General features: G+C 42.8%; 1 protein-coding gene across 13 annotated transcripts in view; it reads right to left on the bottom strand.

Moving 5' to 3' along the window:
* The window catches only part of DENND2B (DENN domain containing 2B), a 210,858-nt gene that overhangs the window by 158,984 nt on the left and 31,387 nt on the right, over nt 1-20,487 (bottom strand). For 2 of the 13 annotated variants that reach the window (XM_054438414.2, XM_063671940.1), the window contains exon 1: nt 13,754-13,791. The exons of 3 other annotated variants lie outside the window; for them this stretch is intronic. Coding sequence is in view for 1 of the 10 variants with exons in the window: in XM_063671939.1 (XP_063528009.1) it covers nt 13,874-14,008; nt 14,254-14,264 (146 nt within the window). In the remaining 9 variants the exon portion in view is untranslated. Of the gene's footprint in view, nt 1-13,295; nt 13,374-13,753; nt 14,150-14,253; nt 14,339-20,487 lie in introns of those variants that run through there. 8 more of the 13 variants (XM_063671939.1, XM_063671944.1, XM_063671947.1 and 5 more) reach the window with 8 other exon arrangements.

The following is a 20,487-nucleotide window of genomic DNA, read 5'->3' as shown; positions in this document are numbered from 1 at the left end:
TTTTCACACCAGCATAATGTTATCTTCTGTCCCGCCTGTCCTAACCTGGCCCAGGTTTCTTAGAAGAATTATCATCTGGATACTAAAATTCATTTACAGCCGCATACAGAATTAAGGCAAAATACCAGGTCTCCTCCTTCTTATCCCCAAACTCTATTAGAAAGCTGAGTATACACATATTGCCTGAGAATTTTATGTCATATTCTCCAAAAACCACCACAAATCTCTAAAAACAGAAACAGAAATAACTAAAATGATACTAGGCCCTTAGCAATAATACCTGGATTGTTACAAGGGCCTCCTAACTCCTCTTAGCTTCTAGTTTCCTCCTCAATTCCAATCCATTTTCTATACTATCCATTCTGTCACCATCCCTGTAGAGAAAGGCAGAACAACAGTCAAAGCATTTTCACATGCCTCTCACTCATTCCAAACTCAAAGTCTTCAAGATGACATTCAAGATCCCAGAGGATCTGATTCAGCCTGGTCTGTCTCCGTTGGGCTCCTTTATAAAACCTGCTGATTCCAATGGGACCACCTATTTCCAGCCCATACAAGCCAACATCTTTTCTGCCTCTGGGCCTTTGCTCATGCTGCCCCTAGTTACTCCCCAACCCCCCGAGTCCTCCTGGATTCTGAAGGCAGCACTGTGTAGAAGAAAGGGAACTAAACTAGGAGTCAAAACACCTGGATGCCAGACGTGGTTCTGACATTAACCAGTTGTGTGCCTTTGGGCAGGTCCTACACCTCTCTGGGCTCAATTTCCTGTCTATAAGCAGAAAGATTGGACTAGTTCACCCTATTAAAAAAAAGTATTCTTCGATTCCTATATGCTCGACCAAATCCAATCTCTCCTTCAAAGTCTGCAAGTCCTCCAAGAAATTTCTCTGAGCGCTTCAGCCCACACTATTCTGTCCCCTCTGTGTGGAATCCAGAAGAAATTACACAGTGCATTCATTCAACCAAGACTTCTGAGCATTTTCTTGGCCATGTTATGATTAGCAAAGCCTTGGTAATAAACATAAAGCCAGTTAGGACCCAGCCTGTAGTTATCACCTGTACATCCCTCTCCTCTCCACTATTTTTACCCAAGTGAAGTCATGAACAGCAAATGAATGTAAAAGATACCATTTAGTCATTTATTTAACAAATATTTAAAGAAAACCTTCCATGTCCTCTTCTAAAAAGTAAAGATATCAGTAAACAAATGGATCAAGTCCCTAACTTCAAGGCTTTTATTTATTTGGGAAAGCAGACAGGAAAAACACAGAAATATGTAATATAATTTTAGGAAAAAAACAAAGGAGGGGATTAAAGAGTGACTCGGAGCAGTTTTACATAGGATGAGCAGAGAAGGCCTCCCTGAGGTGGCACACTGGAGCCCACACTCAAATGAACTGGGAGACAAACCAGCAATATTCAAGGAGAAGAGCATCCTAGGAGCAGGCAAAGGCCATGAGACAGAAGAGATGGGAGGAAGGCAGGAGCAGATGGGAGAGCTGGGGCTTAGACCACACAAGAACTTGGTAGTAAATGTGCATTCTACTTCTAAGTGTGATAGCATTCCATATGAGGGTTAAAAATATATATATTCTCATTGCTATGTGGAGAAGAGACTGCAAAGACAGGAGCAGAGGAGCCAGGACCAGCTGAGGATGGCTATACTGAACCAGTCCAAGGCTTGGCTGGTCCCCTAAACTAGGTCACTTCCTGGCTCTCCAGCTTAAAAGCTGTGTGAGCTCAAGAAGGTCCATCTCTTGCCTCAGTTTCTATACCTTTAAGCAAGGATAATAAAAGTACCTATATTATAAGGTTGGCTGGAATGCTAGATTAGTGCACATAAAACCCTTAGAACAGCCTCTGGCAGACAATAAACATTCCATAAATGCTAGTACTTCAAAGCCAGGGAATCACCTAAGAAAAGTGAAGACAGAGACAAGAAACAGGCTGAAGACTGAGCCCTTGGGGCACTCCAAAAGCTCCAAAGGCCTCCATTTGGCCCAAGACTTGCCATAAGCCTGCACGTCCTAAACCTTGTCTGGGGCTCCAAACCACCTGTATGTATCAATAACTCAAAATTTTGAGCTTGATGATGTACTGCTTTATATCATTCTTTAGGTAACAATTATACGTTATAAGTTCAGGTTATCATTTTCCCTCAGTTGTATTGTGTATCTACTACCAGGCTTGGCATAGGGTTAGATAAACACTAATGTGTTTTTTTTTTTGAGACGGAGTCTCCCTCTGTCGCCCAGGCTGGAGTGCAGTGGTGCGATCTCGGCTCACTGCAAGCTCCGCCTCCCGGGTTCACGCCATTCTCCTGCCTCAGCCTCCCGAGTAGCTGGGACTACAGGCACCCACCACCACGCCCGCCTAATTTTTTGTATTTTTTAGTAGAGACGAGGTTTCACCATGTTAGCCAGGATGGTCTCGATCTCCTGACCTCATGATCCACCCACCTCAGCCTCCCAAAGTGCTGGGATTACAGGCGTGAGCCACCACACCCGGCCACATATTTTGCAAATACTCATTCATGGATTATATCATGTATATTTCAAAGAAATCAATGTAAGACACTATACTTCCTTTTTAAAAAAAGAATCATCTTCTCTTCAAGGAATTATGTGAATTATAGGTTATATCCTCAGCACTGCCCCACTACCCCCACTACCCTATCAATCCCATCTTGGCAGAGACAGGCACGCTGACCAAAGAAGTTACACCATCTGCCATGCCATTTTCCCACCTGACTTCCTGTCCACATGCTTTGTGAACAAAGTTTTCTGTCTCTTCTTTCCTGGAAATTTCTCAAGCTGTAAAAACCTCCCATACCTAGCAACATGTCACACCTGCCCCTGTCCCCAGAATTCCCCCATGGCCCTTAAAAAAGCCTAAACAATGAAGCCAAAATATTCCCAGAAAAACAGGAGCATCAAAACTTAGGAAGAAAAGAGGGAAAGAAAATGGGCATAACCCAAATAAACACCTAGAGAATCATCCAGCAGGGTTCTTCCCACCAAGGTACAGGAGTCTCAGTGCCTTCAACTAGTTACTATGAATATTTATAAAATGACCTTAGGAAGTCCTAGCCAGAACAAGCAAGCAAGAGAAAGAAATAAAGGGCATCCAAATTGGAAAACAGGAAGTCAAACTATCTCTGTTGATGATATGATTGTACACTTAGAAAACCCTAAAAGATGTCTAGATCCTCCAAAAGACTCCCAGATTTGATAAATGAATTCAGTAAAGTCTCAGGTTACAAAATCAACGTACACAAATCAATAGCACTGCTATATACCAACAACCACCAAGCTGAGAATCAAATCAATAACTCAATCCTTTTTAATACCTTCAAAAACAAATAAAATACCTAGGAATATACTTAACTAAGAAGGTGAAAGAGCACTACAAGGAGAACTACAAAACCCTGCTGAAAGAAACCACAGGTGACACAAACAAATAGAAATACGCCCCATGCTCATGAAATCAAAGAATCAATATCATGAAAATGACCATACTACCCAAAGCAATCTACAGATTCAATGCAATTCCTATCCAAATACCAACATCATTTTCGAAAATATTAGAAAAAACAATCCTAAAATTCATATGGAACCAAAAAAGAGCCCAAATAGCCAAAGCAATCCTGAGCAAAAAGAAGAAATCTGGAGACATCACGTTACCTGACTTATACTGCAAGGCTATAGCAACAAAACAGCAATGGTACTGGTATAAATGTAGATACGCAGACCAGTGAAACAGAATAGAGAACCCAGAAATAAGCCAAATACTTACAACCAACTAATCTTCAACAAAGCAAACAAAAACATAAACTGGCAAAAGATACCCTATTCAATAAATGATGCTGGGAAAACTGGCTAGCCACGCGCAGAAGAATGAAACTGGATCCCTATCACTCATGGTATACAAAAATTAACTCAAGATGGATCAAAGATTTAGATCTAAGACATGAAACCATAAAAATTCTAAAAGAAAACCTAGGAAAAACTCTTCTGGACATTGGGCGAGGCAAAGAATTTATGACTAAGACCCCAAAAGCAAATGTAACAACAAAAATAAATAAATAAATGGGACCTAATTAAACTGAAAGGCTTCTGCACAGCAAAAGAAATAACCATTAGAGTAAACAGACAACCCACAGAATGGGAGAAAATATTTGCAAATTATGCATCTGACAAACAACAAATACCTAGAATCTGCAAGGAACTCAAATAATTCAGCAAGAAAAAAACAATCCCATCAAAAAGTGAGCAAATGATATGAATAAACATTTCTGAAAAGAAGATATACAAATGGCCACAAAATATATGAAAAAATGCTCAACATAACTAATCATCAGGGAGATGCAAATTAAAACCACAATGAAATACTCTACCTTACTCCAGCCAGACTAGCCATTACTAAAAAGTCAAAAAACGATAGATCTTGGCATGGATGTGGTGAAACACAAACACTTATACACTGCTGGTGGGAATATAAATTACTACAACCTCTATGGAAAACAGTAAGGAGATTTCTCAAATAACTAAAAGTAGATCTACCATTCAATCCAGCAATCACACTACTGAGTATCTACTCAAAGGATGAGTCATTATATCAAAAAGATACTTGCACACGTATGTTTATCGCAGCACAATTCACAACAGTAAAGATACGGAACCAACCTAAGTGTCCATCAACCAATGAGTGGATTAAAAAATGTGGTTATAAATACACCAAGGAATACTACTCAGCCATTAAAAAAGAATGAAATAATGTCTTTTGCAGCAACTTGGATGGATCTGGAGGCCATTATTCTAAGTGAAGTAACTCAGGAATGCAAAACCAAATACTATATGTTCTCACTTATAGGTGGGAGCTAAGCTATGGGTATGCAAAGGCATATCGAGTGGTATAATGGACTATGGAGACTCAGAAGGGGAAGGAAGGGAGGGAGGGAGGGGAGATGAAGGATTAAAAAGACTACATATTGGGTACCATGTACACTACTCAGGTGACTGGCGCACTAAAATTTCAGACACAATTCATCCATATAATCAAAAACCACTTGTACCACAAAAGCTATTGAAATAAAAAATACATATTTTTAAAATATAATAATAATGAAACATTTAAAAATAAATACATAAATAAAATGACCTCAAGTGATAAGGGTTTCCAACAGAACAAAGGTCCAAGTCAGTGAGGGGAAAAAGGTTAACTTTTTCACTCTTTTTTTTTTTTTTTTTTTTTTTTTTCTGAGACAGGGTCTCACTCTGTCTTCCAGGCTGGAGGTCAGTGCCACAGTCTCGGCTCACTGCAATCTCAACCTCTTGGGCTCAGGTGATCCTCCCATCTCAGCCTCCTGAGTAGCTGGGACCACAGGTATGTGCCACTGTGCCTGGCTAATTTTTCTAATTTTTGTAGAGATGGGGGTTTAGCATGTTGCCCAGGCTGGTCTCAAACTCCTGAGCTCAAGAGATCCACCTGCCATGGTCTCCCAGAGTGCTGGGATTACAGGCGAGTGCCACAGTGCCTGGCCAACTTTTTCACTTATTTATTCAGTTTCCACAGAACTATCTGGTCTTCTGTTTTTCTTCCCTGTCCTACCCACCCATGCTCCCACATGCCTAGCCTGGGTGATAACCGCAGAAAATAATGCTGACCCACCAGGACCACAGCTCTTGATGTGGCTTCAACCAAGTCTGAGCCTCATATCCTGAGATCTACCCCAGCCTTCCAGGGACCAGAAATAGTGACAAATACATGGGAACTACGTAGGCGACTCAAATGTAGACAGAGCTGGGCACATAATACTGCTCCCAAATTGGCTTTCTTGCACAAACCTAACCTGAAATAGACAAAGGCTGCTAGATGTTATTTTGCCAATACCTTTCAGCAGAGCTATTTCTAGCTAATTCTGATCACTGAACTACTCATGGAGGTTTTAAAAATGGTCCATCTTTAATCCTACCATTTTGGGAGGTAAAGGTGGGAGGATCACTTGAGCCTGGGAGTTCGAGATCTGCCTGGGCAACATAGGGGGACCTCGTCTTTAAAAATAAATAAATTAATTAATTAATTAATTTTTAAAAGTTTGAAATGGCCCTCCGAAACAAGACATAAAGTGGCCTCTACCCACGCCCCATGACTCTTATGCCACTTTCTTTTTTTTTTTTTTGAGACGGAGTCTTGCTCTGTCACCCAGGCTGGAGTGCAGTGGCACGATCTCGGCTCACTGCAAGCTCCGCCTCCCGGGTTCACACCATTCTCCTGCCTCAGCCTCCCTAGCAGCTGGGACTACGTGCGCACGCTGCCACGCCCGGCTAATTTTTTTGTATTTTTAGTAGAGACGGGGTTTCACTGTATTAGCCAGGATGGTCTCTATCTCCTGACCTTGTGATCCGCTCGCCTCGGCCTCCCAAAGTGCTGGGATTACAGGCGTGAGCCACCGCACCTGGCCTGCCTCTTACGCCACTTCCTATGCAAACACTGTGGTCCTGAGTGCTATTCTAATTCAAAAGAGTGACCTGTAATACACAAATGGGGGAAAAAATAGCAAAACAGAATCCTCACAACTGATATTGCTGATTAACTGGACATGAAGGATTCAATTAATACACTTTGAACTTAAGTGCCATTTTTCCATGTTAACCCACAGCACCAAATACTCATTTGTAAGTTGGGTTTTCTTTATCTCCAGGTCTCTATGTACAGATTGAAGTGACTACTGAAAAGTACAAAGCTTTGATTCCCCTCCCATACAATTATACCATTTTCAAGAGAATTTCCATTCCCCTGGGACTTGGACCCAGTAGAAGAAGCCTTTTGGGTCTAAGTACTTAGAATGCACCCATCCCTGGCTCAAGAGACAAGACCAGACTTTCAAGAAAAGCTTCTCCAGGCAGTCCTGGAGAAAGACAGCTATTGAGTGGCACTTCCTAATTCAAGGGGATATCATGCTAACTAGAGTTCCCGGCAACAGTAAATGTAATCCAACATGACTAATAGAAAAAATAACTGACTAGGCCCTATTTACTCACTAGAAAATATATCCCCACATGTTGAGCCTTAACAGAGGTCACCTCAGCTCCCAGAGACCAGAGTGTTGTAAAAACAGTTGCTTCCCAACAGCAATATTTGGATCAGGAGGTATCCAACACTCATATCCAAAACTAATTTCCCATCCAATTTCTTTTGTTGTTGTTGTTATTTTCAGACAGAGGCTCACTCTGTTGCTCAGGCTGGAGTGCAGTGACACAATCTCGGCTCCCTGCAGCCTTGACCTCCCAGGCTCAAGCAATCCTCCCATCTCAGCCCACCGTTTAGCTGGGACCATAGACACGCACCACCACACTCGGATAATTTTTGTTTTTTCATAGAGACGGAGTCTCACTGTGTTGCCCAGGCAGGTCTCAAACTCCTGGCTTCAAGCAATCCTCCCAATTTGGCCTCCCAAAGTGCTGGGATTACAAGTGTGAGCCACCAGACCCGGCCTCCATCTAATTTCTTAACTTCATCCACTCATTGATTCATCAAACCCCTAACATTAAGCATATTCACTGAAGAAAGGTAATAAGAGAATAAACAGATGCCTGTTCGCACCCCAGTGCTTTTTCCGCAGGAGATATTCAAAAACTGTAGGACACAAGAAAGGAAAAGTGTATAAATGATAGTGATACAGAGCATTTCCCAGAGACCAGTGTCTGACAGTCTCAGGACACTGACTCTGATTAAAGGCACTTTTTACCCCACTCTAGTTAGCCACCTCCAAAAGGAAGACTGGAACAAGACGGAAAAAATTAAAAAATATCTAGATTCAAACTTGTTCTTAGCTAAATTTACATCCAAGATCCCAACTTCACATCAAAGAAAGAAAAAAGCCACCCAAAGTGACCCTTGCCTACTCAAAGGAGTTTCCAAAACATTAACAAACAGGGACAAATTCCCAGCATATTCTAATTACTATGACCTTTTATCATTAAGAGTCCCATAAAAAGGGGCTTATTTCTAATGCTACTAACAAAGGGTTAAGCAGATTATTTCTATCATATTTGCGTGGAGATCCTAAATTCCAGTTTAAACAAATGATTCCCAGACTTCTAGAAAGGCCTTAATTGGACTAATCTGTTACTTTTAGTGCAATCTCACAAAGGCTGGATTCTTCTTAAGCCCTTAAAGGACTTGAGTAAAATTCTTTTCATGGTAATTTTTTTTAAAAGATCATCTCCAGAGTTTACATATATTCCACAATTACTTATGCTGATAGAAAAAAATATATATATTTTACTCCAAAAAGCTCCTTCCAGTTTGAAAGCTCTAATTGCCAACATATCTGATATGAACTTCCTGCATAAAACAAAACACAAAGCAACAAGTATAATCATAGGTCTAAAAAGAGAGACTTGTTAAGGAAAACAGAGAAAGCTCAGCTTGTTTAGCCAGAGGAAGGGAAGGAAAGGATGGGTACAGATGGGACAGTCTGTACATTTGGTAGCTGCCTTTAGGGTCCAGGGAAGACAATTTGTTCACTCTGTGAACATCTGTGCATTGAAGAAGGATAGGAAAACAGTAAAAGTAGGAAACATTAAAAGAAAACTTAAGCTAACTACAAGGAGATAATCTGTGATCATCAATCTGGAAACCTTCCTTAGAAAGTGTTTCCCAGGGAAATTGTGAAATCTCTTTAAGAGAGATTAAATCTCTTCAGAAAGAGTCAAGGATATTTGGAGGTGGAGGAGGTCAAAATAGTCAAAGTTCTACCATACTAGGAGATTACATCTGAGTATCAAAGGGATATTCCAGTCCCGGGAATCGTCCAAATGCCATCCCCACTAAAAAATAATTTTAGACTATTTTTAAAGAGGATATTGCAGCCCTATTTTCTTTTTCTTTTTTTTTTTTATTTTGAGACGGAGTCTCGCTCTGTCCCCCAGGCTGGAGTGCAGTGGCACGATCTCGGCTCACTGCAACCTCCGCCTCCCGGGTTCACGCCATTCTCCTGCCTCAGCCACCCCAACAGCTGGGACTACAGGTGCCTGCCACCACACCCAGCTAATTTTTTGTATTTTTAGTAGAGGCGGGGTTTCACCGTGTTAGCCAGGATGGTCTCGATCTCCTGACCTTGTGATCCGCCTGCCTCGGCCTCCCAAAGTGCTGGGATTACAGGCGTGAGCCACCGCGCCCGACCTGCAGTCCTATTTTTCTAAGCTCTTAGCTATCTTAGAAAACCTAAATCATCTGTTTAATAAATTATTAAAATGACAAATACCAAATATAAAAACATTAACTATGCAAGCAATGCATCAAAAATGTAACCAAACATTTCTGACATTTAAATAAGGGCATTGCCAAAGTCTCTTCTTGAGGCCCCAACTCTCAAAACTAGGCTCAAGAGCATTCTCCCAGGAAGACATACCAAATGATCCCCAACCAACAATGAGCTTTGCCATTCTCTGGAGGAATGACCACATAACCTATAACCAGAGGCTACAGAGAAAATAAAATGACTTTCAGGTGACACAAAATACAAACTGGGAGAAGGAACCAAGGTACCAATCAGGGTGTGACCACCTCTATCTGGCCCTAAGGGATTACCCTGATCTAGAAGAACTAGGAAAACTGAGCTCAGAGATCTCTCAAACATCAAATTCCAGGAACTTCTGAATAAATGGCAAAGCTGGAACTTTAACCCAGGTTTTTGTACTCCAAATGCCCTACACTAAGAGGGGTCACATTCCTCAGAGGTCCAGAACCCAAGCTGAGTCATATCCTGACCCATGTAGAGGTCCTGGTGATAATTTCACCTATCAAAGCCCCATTCGGTAGGGCAAGCTCTCCAAGGTGTGAGAGGCTCTTAAAGGTAAAAATGGGTGTGGAGAACTGAGATCATATTTTGATTTCACATTTTTTATTTGACAAAAAACCATGGGTGACTCTAACATTAATTAAAAGAAAACTTCTTTAGTTGACAAACGTCACTTTTCTGCCTGTCAGCTGCCCCTCCTTAGTGAACCCTCCTGCTAGGGGATATTCCTTGGCCAAACAACCAAGTCTCCAGAGCACTAACAAGTTCAGAGGAAACGGCGTACAGGTTGCACAAGAAATAGCAAGAAATCCAGATTGTATTCAAAGCCGCAGACTAATTCTAGTAAAATGTCTCCACCCACTGCTGCCCTTCCTGAGCCCATTATCTGCTGAGAATCAAAGGGCCTGGCTATAAATGTGGATGTCCAATGTCCTTGTAAGCTCCATAAGCTGTATACATGAACAGTACAATTAACTGATAAGAAATGTGGAGGGGTAGGAAGGCCTTTGCACATCTCTAAATCCTGGCTTTCCTATCCCTTCTAAATCTCCACGCAGGAACTCTAAAAGCCCTCCTGTTTTTCCTCCATAACAAAAAATGAAATAAATGTACATTTTATGTTAATCTTTCTCATAATTAAGAAAGGTAATCTAAATTCACTTTTACCTTACTAGTACCAAGTTTTAAAATTCAGCTTTTTTTTTTTTTTTTTTTTTTTGAGACAGGGTCTCACTCTGTCACCCAGGCTGCAGTGCAGTGGCGTGATCATGGCTTACTGCAGCCTCAACCTCCTGGGCTCAAGTGACCGATCCTCCCACCTTAGCCTCCTGAATAGTTGGGACCACAGGCACATGCCACCATGCATGATTAATTTTTGTATTTTTTGTAGAGACGGGGTTTCACCATGTTGCCCAGGCTGGTCTCCAACTCCTGAGCTCAAGCAATCTGCCTGCCTCCGCCTCCCAAAATGCTGGGATTACAGGTGTGAGCACACAGCACCTGGCCAAAATTCAGCATTTTTAAGAAATAAGAGAATATGAGAGGAAAAGGCACATCAACTTACGTAAGATGTTTAGGGCGAGGAAAAGCTTTTAAACAAATTACAACATTGATCTACCTCTCAGGGTAATCATGAAAGAAAAAAACCAAAGCATTGCAAAACATGGGGGAACATAAAGGACAAACCAGCAGTGGCATTGATCCACATACACATTCCATTTCAGCGTATGCCTGGTAAGATTCAGCTCTTTTCTGATCCAGAGCGGCCCTGTGGTCACTGCAACTAGCTCTTTACCCAGTGAGCCAAGCTACTCACTGCAGGGTACGGTAAGTGAGACAGGAATTGAAACACCCAGATATCCTGGCTACATTCCCTTTTTGAACCTCCTCATTAGGAATTATGACTTGCACATGACTTGTGATGAGCATGTCACATTCCTGTACATAGATGTCACCTTAATCTTCTAAAATCACTGCTTTACCCGTAGCTCCTTTTCTCAAAAATCTTTAAAACCTAAACAATGTCTACAGGATAAAGTTCCAGCCCTTGAGCCAGAATTCAAGCTGACCACAGTTCAGCTTCCACTGGACCTCCCACTGCTCTTTGGAGAAGGCAGCTGTGAAAGCACCCACGTTAGTCTGAGAGCCAGGCATTGGAATTCCAGCTCTGCCACTTTACCACTTGTGTCATCCCAAGCCGGTTACGTATCTTTTTGATCTTCTCTTTTTAAAAACAAGAATTCCCTCATCTTTAAAACAAGAGCAACAATACCTATGTCACAACACTGAAGGATGAAAGAGAGAGCTGGCAGGTGGCATAGAGCAGATGCTATTACTTTTCTCTCTAGGTCCAGTCCAAATGGTCTACTCTCCATTCTCTTGAAAGCTTTCTCCAGCAACTCTCCACCAGTTTCAGAAGCATACTTTGCTTCAAGGCCCTCCCCTCTTCTATGAAACCGCCCTGCCTCAGAATCATTTTCTCCTTGAGCTTTATCATTCTTAGATTCTAAGCCAAGTTTGTCCAACCTGCAGCCCATGGGCCGCCCAGGACGGCTTTGAGTGTGGCCCAACACAAATTCGTAAACTTTTAAAAATATTATGATTTTTTTTGCGATTTATTTTAAGCTCATCACCTATCCTTAGAATTAGTGTATTTTACATGCGGCCCCAGACGATTCTTCTTCCAGTGTGACCCCGGGAAGCCAAAAGATTGGACACTCCTGTTCTAAGCCAATTGATCTGAAATTATCCTTCACTCAAATGTCACTTCTCTTTCCACAAACTCAAGAACAAGGATTTCCCTAATTACCAAGCCAATCCAATCTAAGCGTTCAGTAAAAAAATACTTTTAAGGTAAGAGTTGCCTTGGAGTTGTCTACCAAAATGGGTGCCCTTCTGGCCCAATTAGGGGATAACATTTCCCATACATACACTTGAACAATTTTTCTTCCCCCATATCTTGGGGAGTTTTTCCAAAGGTAATATTTGCCAGATAGCCTGGGCCCAGTAATTCCAAAACTTTGGGAGGCCCAGGCGGGTGGATCACCTCAAATCAGGACTTTGAGACCAGCCTGGCCAACATGGGGAACCCCATCTCTACTAAAAATACAAAAATTAGCCAGACGTAGTGGCAGGCGCCCATAATCCCAGCTACTCGGGAGGCTGAGGCAGGAGAATCGCTTGAACCCGGGAGGCGGGGGTTGCAGGGAGCCAAGATTGCGCCACTGCACTCCAGCGGCAGAGACTCCGTCTCAAAAAAAAAAAAAAAAAAGAAAAAACAAATTTTTAAATAAAAAATATATGCCAGATAAATAAAAAGGAGGGTTACATCTATGTTAGTCACCTAGGAACTCTCTGCCAGACCAGCAGAATTTAAGAAGCCTTCACTTCATGCATTCAACAGGCTCTTCTTGAGTTCTGGCCTTGTGCGGTCCTTAATTCAGCAAGGGAGATAGGCTGTGAACAATTCAGTCTCTATCCTGGATTAGCTTTCTGGAACCTAGACTACGTCTAACCCTTTAGAAACCCCTAATTCTGGCAAAAAAAAAAAAATCAATTAAGGGATTCACCTTCTGAAAAATATTAAAACAAAACAATGCAGCCCTTTGGGTTTTAACCCTGTGGCCCCATCCCAAAATGGCCAGTTGCAATGTGTGCAGCTAAGAGGTAGCTGAAGACAGTCTTGCAGGTGGGATAATGACCTCTTCGCCATTCCCAAGACCCTGCTATCCAAACAGCAGAAACACCTGGTTGGTAATAAAAGCAAAAGCTAGACTAAGGCAGTACTAAGGCAAATTTTCTCACTTAATGAAGAAGTTATTTTATTCATATTAATCATCAACTACTTTCATACAAAGATCCCAGGAAAATGCAATAAGCCCTCTTTAGAAACACTTGAAAACACTGTCTCTTGAACTCTACTCAGTTACTAAATTATTGGATAAGGTGCCATAAACGTTGACTAGAGTATGGACCCTTTAATACTTACTGCGTGTCTGCACAAGGGCAAAAAGTGAACCATCCACAAACATAGTTTAACTTGTTGCAGTAATAGCATGCAAAGTTAATTTTCCTTTGTTTGAGTTCCGTGTGTGTGTGTGTGTGTGTGTTGTGTGTGTGTGTATGTGTGTGTGTGTGTGCGCGCGCGCGCGCGTTCTTCAAGGAGCCTGCATACAAGCTGCAACAGCTCCAGGTAGGAGCTCGAATGCCGCCACCGAGAGGCGAGGCGGTGCGCAGAGCCCGCTCCCAGGACGTCCCGAGGTCGGGTCTCCGCTCGGCACTAGGCAGCTCTTCACCGCCGGACCCTGGCCGCGAGGTTCCCCACCCCCAACCGCGCGGCCCCCGCCGGGCCGGAAAGCAGAGCCGGCCGCTACTGACTGCCTGGGAGGGCGGACCCCACCAGCCCCGCTCCTCTGCGCCTGCGGCGGCCCCCACGCGCGTACTCACGGAGCTGGACACCGCCGCCGGGGCCGGGAGTCGGGAGCAGAGGGAGAAGGGCTGGGAGGGCAGGGGCGGGACCGGGCGCGGCACGCAGGAACCGGGGCCACCCGGCCCGGAGGCGCTTACCTCTGCGCTCCCCAGCCGGGCCGGGCGCGGCGCCTAGATGGGGTCTCGCCGGGAGCCGCGCGGCCCGGAAGAGGAGCCGCTCCTGCAGAGAGGGCGGGCGGCGGGCAGGCATCCGCGCCCCGGGCTGCGGCCGGGCTGCAGGGAGAGAGAGGGGAGGGAGCGCAGATTTGAGTGGAGGGGGCGTGGAGGATGTGCGCCTCCACCCAAGACAGAGAGGGTGGGCTGCTAGAGCCCGGCGGAGGGGAGCGCTCGGAGGCGCCGGAGGCAGCGAGAAAGCCGCGCCGAGAGTGTGTGAGGGAGGGTGGGGGACAGGGGTGAGGGAGGCGGGGGCCGGGGGCAGCAGGGACGAGAAGTTGGCCCCCGAACTGGACGGCCCTCACCTCCGCACCATCCGACCAAGAGTTGTCTGGGTCTGGAGCAAAGCACAACGGAGTCTGAAACTTTATGTCATTTTCTCATACACACGTGACCCCCCTGGAGTCCAGATGGTTTCAATCACTGGAGGAAAAAAGCGGCTCTTCTGGTATGCGTGAAAAGCCGGAGCTGGGAGAGTCTGGGAAAAGCTGCCTGCACAGCCTGCCGGCCTTCAAACAAACCGATGAGCTCTTTCCCTTCTCCCAGTTCTCGGGCCTCAGGGGAGCCCTACAAAACCCAAACGAAATTCAAAGAAGCTACTTTTGGTACTGCAGCAGTAGCAGAACTCCCAAAGCACTAGTGTTGCAAGGAGCCTGGTCTCAACCAAAAGCTCCAAAAGGGATTCTGAAATTTTACTTTAAATAGTCCACTGGTTTGCAAAACCAAAAACTAGAAAAGGGTGCCATTTAATAATAAAGCAATGGAATACCAGCACTGAGAATCTGTGATTTATTAGTGGAATTTGAAGGAAATCATTAGCCCAGTATAACAATCAACTTGGAAAAGAAAAATGTAAATTACTTAAGATCCAAACCCATACTTACTTAGTGAGATGTTAGAAAACCGTGTAATCCATTTTTTACTCACGTAAATCACTGTAAATAAAATTTGATATAGAAATGCAAAACTGAGCAGCAATGAAAATTGACTTTTGAAGTTTTAGTTTTACATTGACTTTACAAATTTACATTTCGAAGGAACCAGTGTGTATGAACATAAGCAGGCTCTAAGGCCAGGACATGTTCCAAAATCCAAGCCAATTCAATTGTCACATGTCCTAAAGAGGTATTTACTCAGCTGCAGGGCAAGCACCAAAAATAATGAGTTTACGATACATCCCGAGGCCGGGCGCGGTGGCTCAGGCCTGTCATCCCAGCACTTTTGGAGGCCAAGGTGGGCGGATCACTTCAGGTCAAGAGTTCAAGACCAGCCTGGCCAACATGGTGAAACACCATCTCTACTAAAAATACAAAAGTTAGCCGGGAGTGGTGGCAGGCGCCTGTAATCCCAGCTACTAGGGAGCCTTGAGGCAGGAGAATCCCTTGAACCCAGGAGGCGGAGATTGCAGTAAGCCAAGATCGCACCACTGCATTCCCGCCTGGGGCAACAGAGTGAGACTCCGTCTAAAAAAAAAAAAAAAAAAAAAAAAAAAAAAAGATACATCCTGGAAATAATTTAACTTGGTCAAGATCGAACACAAGTAATGGCAAGAACCAAACTGATAAAGTCTACTGTTCCTTTGCCAAAAAAGGATATTACACAGGAATTACTAGTATTAACTCTTTGTCTTCAAAATACTGAGGCCAAAGGACAGTTTGGGCTTTCTAGCAGAAGGCCTTATATGCGGTGTGATGCAGTCTGCGCATGAAAAATAAATCAATTCCTCATTGAGTTGGTTCTACATTAGGAAAGCCCGAGATTTCAGCTGTTGTTGAGGCACACTGGAAACACAAAGGCCAAAATCAGAACAGGTTTTACTCCAAAAATCAGAACAGTTTTACTTTAATCAGAACAAGTTTTACTCCAAACTCACAATCTAAGTGAGTTTCTACTCTAGTTCACTGAAGTGCTTGAACACTTCAGGAGACCTGGGCCATATTTGGATGAACTTAGCCCTCTCCAGTCTTTTCCAATCTCTCCAATCTCAAATTAGGATGGTTCTGCTCCAAACGTGGAACAAGAGAACTCATGAATGTAAAGGCAAGCCACAGAATTTAGCCACCCTCCAGGTAAATTCTACCTGCAGCTCTCTGAGCTCTGTAAGGAGGTTCTTAAGTCTCCCACTTTCAAAACTACTGGAACCTCTACTACTAAAGTCCCGTTTTTCTTGTAACATCTCTAAGGAAAGACAACTCAACAGACAGCATCAAGATTTTCTCTAATCAGACTCAGGACAATAATTATTTTCATCACTGGCAGCTGCTGCTGCTGCCTCTTATGTGTGCTGAAGCAATGTAAGAGGGCAATAATTAGATATAAATACTTGTTCTTTTTGTTGGCCAATTCCATTGTAAGTTATGCATGAAACTGTTCTTCATTAGATCTGCTCTCTCAGAAAGAAAAGTAACATCCCTTAAATTGTCTAAATATAGTCTAAATATAGCCTTGAGTCTAAACTTCACATATGTGACTATTAGTTCATCTTAATACTGGCCAAATATTTATTAGAGACACTGACATCAGAAATGGTGTTAATGCTACATTTTAAATAGTAGTAATTTAGTAATTTGCGTTAACCTAATGTTCACATCACTTGACAAAACAAGGTCAACTATGTATAAGAGATGGCAAGCTCTTTGAGGACAGCAACCTGGCCTGTCTTGCTAATAATTACATCCTATCTGCCTAGCACAGTGCCCAGCATGAAATAAGCGCACAGTAAATATATGCTGTCTGAATAAATGAAAGATAAATAAAAACACTCCTCATAAGGTTACAATCCTGTTGTAGAGACATGTGACTTATAAACAACAGAATGAAATAGCCATGGGAGGATACTAGCAACAAAAAAGAGGAAGGGATCATTAGCATTAGCCAGCTTTGGACTTTAATCACAGCATATATTCAGAAATGTGCAGAGACTGCTGAAAATAGGAAGCGCTTGTAGGAGGAATTTGGTAAATTTACTGCCTAATTTAGGGGTCTGAGATATACTTTCCCATGTTCCATTATTCAGTCCCATCAACACAGAGCCAAGACAAGATTTGAGCATAAACATCCTGGCTCTAATTTGGATAGTATGAATACTGTTCCTTTCATCCTCTCTCATACGTCTCCTCCACCCCCAAGCCATTTCCTCTGTACTGTCTTCTGTCAGTCTAATGAAAGTTTCCCAATCTTTAGAAGCAGTAGCTTTGGTTCTCTTTGTGCAGAGAAGTACAATATGCCCTGATTACATGGTTATATTCCATACAGATGCCTGGCAACACATCTTATAGCTAAGGGTCTGTTTAATATTTTAACTTTAAGAGCCTTATAATTCAACTACTTTGTTATATACCAAAATAGAACTTGACATCACAAAGATGAGCTTTACTTCCTTTTGCTATTTTAAATCCTGCACTTAAGCATGGTGAGTTGTCTGAGTTTTCTGGTTCATGGATTTTACTTTGGCATGTTTTGTTTTTTCCTTTGAGGGACAGAAGGGTTAAAATTTTCTAGGAAGATTTTCAGGTTTGCAGGTCTAGCACTCACGAAACAATGATTTCTTCCTAGGTACTCTGCCTGTAATATTATATGTATTCATTAAAGGAGCAGTGAGGGTCGGGTTCAGTGGCTTATTCCTATAATGCCATTATTTTGGGAAGTCAAGGCAGGAGGACCTCTTGAGCTCACGAGTTTGAGACCAGCCTGAGCAACATAGTGAGACTCCAGTCTTTAAAGAAAAAAAAAAAAATTAGCCGAGCATGGTGGTTTATGTACACCTGTAGTCACAGCTCCTCAAGACGTTGAGGTGGGAGGATTGCTTGAGCCCGGAAGGTCGTGGCTCCAATGAATTATGATCACACCACTGCACTTCAGCCTGGGCGGCAAAGTGAGACCCTGTCTCAAAGAAAAGGGGTTGGGGCTGTGGGGCCTTATTTATGCTTCATGATCCAAACAACCAGTTTTCTCTAAAGCGGACAACTGGGAAAGGTGGTTGGCCTAGATGACTTTAAGTGTTCTAGGCCGGGCACGGTGGTTTATGCCTGTAATCCCAGGACATTGGGAGGCTGAGGCGGGCAGATCACAAGCTCAGGAGATGGAGACCATCCTGGCTAAGACGGTGAAACCTCGTCTCTACTAAAAATACAAAAAATTAGCCAGGTGTGGTGGCGGGCACCTGCAGTCCCAGCTACTTGGGAGGCTGAGGCAGGAGAATGGCGTGAACCCAGGAGGCGGAGCTTGCAGTGAGCCCAGATCGCGCCACTGCACTCCAGCCTGGGTGACAGAGCGAGACTCAGTCTCAAAGAAAAAAAAAAAAAACTACTTAATTTTCTAAATTGCAGTGAGTAGGAAGCCCAGAAACCAAAATTTGCATGCAAAAATTTTTGACACTGTGATTTTTTTTTTTTAATTTTACTATTCTTATTTTTTTGAGAAAGTCTCTGTTGCCCAGGTTGGAGTGCAGTGGCACAATCATAGCTCACTGCAGCCTCCTGCCTCAGCCTCCCCAGTGGCTGGGACTACAAGCACATGCCACAACACATGGCTAATTTTTTAAAATAGAGATTTTTAAAAATCTCTATTCTATAGAGATAGGAGTCTCACTGTGTTGCCCAGGCTGGTCTCAAACTCCTGGCTTCAAGGGATCCTCCCATTTCAGCCTCCCAAAGTGCTGGGATTACAGACATAAGCCACCACACCTAGCTGACATTTTGACCTAAAAAAAAATTTTTATATGTAGGTAAGATATACACCAGGTAAAAACTTCAGAAACAGTTTAAAAGAATATATAAATGATCCCCAATATATGGTGATTCAACTTACAATCTTTTGACTTTACCATGGTGCAAAACCAATATTCCTTCAGTAGAAAGCATACTTTGAGTCCCCATACACCATTCTGTTTTTCAGTTTCAGTACAGTATTCAATAAATTACATGAGATATTCAATATTTCATTATTTTATTTAGATCTACACAGAATTAAAGGAGAAAAATAAATGTAGTACTCCTGGTTAATATCATTAACATAAGTTACAGGGTTATTAATCAAGATCTTAAGAGAAGAATTAAGATATACTATAGGCCAGGCATGGTGGCTCATACCTGTAATCCTAGCACTTTGATAGGCTGAGGCAGGAGGATCGTTTGAGCCCAAGAGTTCAAGACCAGCCTGGGCAACATAGCAAGACCCCATCTCTATATTATATTAAAGTACATGTATATACTTTAATCTTGTCAAGCTGGTAAATCTCATTTGGATTTCAAGTATTACTGAGGTTTTAATATAAAATTAAAAATAAATTATTCATTTTCTTAATATATATAAGGAATAACTAAACTAAATTGTGTTACTTATGTCTTTTTTATAGTAGATGATACTTCCTGCCTTGGATACCATGCAGTGCCTTTTGTTCCCTCCCTACTAAGTGTACAGAAGATAGGATACATCCAATCAAAGTTCTCTTTCTATATCAGCTCACAAAAAGGTTCACTCCAATCCATTTATTTGATTTTATCCTGTTATGTTGTTTGGGGTTTTGTTCTAGATAGCAAGCTGTCTAATACTCATTTAAATAAAGTACAGTGGCTCATGCCTGTAATCCCAGCATTTTGGGAGGCTAAGGTGGGTGGATCACCTGAGGTCAGGAGTTCAAGACCAGCCTGGCCAACATGGTGAAACCCCGTCTCTTCTAAAAAATACAAAAATTAGCCAAACATGGTAGCGAGCACCTGTAATCCCACCTACTCAGGAAGCTAAGGCAGAGAGAATTGCTTGAACCCCAGAGGCGGAGGTTGCAGTGAGCCAAGATTGTGCCACTGCACATCAGCCTGGGCGACAGAGCAAGATTCTGTCTCAAAAAAAAAAAAAGAAAGAAAGAAAAGAAAAGAAAGTAATAAGGCAGCTTGACTGCTGATGCTGGGCAGGCTGGATCTGAGAGTAAATGAGATGAGATGCCAGGTGGCCTTTAGATGGACAGGAGACAAGCTCAGAGAGGCTCATCCAACCTGGATGGTCCCCTCACTCCTCTGTCTTGCTAAGTCGTCCTTCTTCCTTCTGTCATGGGCTTGAAGATACTTTTTTTTTTTTTCTTTTGATACGGACTCTCACTCTGTTGCCCAGGCTGGAGTGCAGTGGTGCGATCTCGGCTCACTGCAAGCTCCACCACCCGGGTTCATGCCATTCTCCTGCCTCAGCCTCCCGAGTAGCTGGGACTACAGGTGCCCGCCACCATGCTCGGCTAATTTTTTTTGTATTTTTAGTTGAAACAGGGTTTCACCGTGTTAGCCAGGATGGTCTCGATCTCCTGACCTTGTGATCCACCTGCCTTGGCCTCCCAAAGTGCTGGGATTACAGGTGTGAGCCACCGTGCCTGGCCTTTTTTTTTTTTTAAACACTAGTCAAACGAAGCAGTGGGAGCAGAGAAGGAACAAAGAAATCTGTAACTGGTTGTCATCAATTAGTTGTAAACATCACTGCACTTGAACCAGCCTGAAGATAATTTTTTATTGGAAGAAATTAAAGTCTAAAAATTTACTCATTTGAAACACTAG

This window comes from Pongo pygmaeus, chromosome 9 (assembly GCF_028885625.2).
Source record: "Pongo pygmaeus isolate AG05252 chromosome 9, NHGRI_mPonPyg2-v2.0_pri, whole genome shotgun sequence".
Taxonomy (NCBI): domain Eukaryota; kingdom Metazoa; phylum Chordata; class Mammalia; order Primates; family Hominidae; genus Pongo; species Pongo pygmaeus.
Note: the sequence above shows the minus strand (reverse complement) of the source record. Positions and strands in the feature narration are given on the sequence as shown.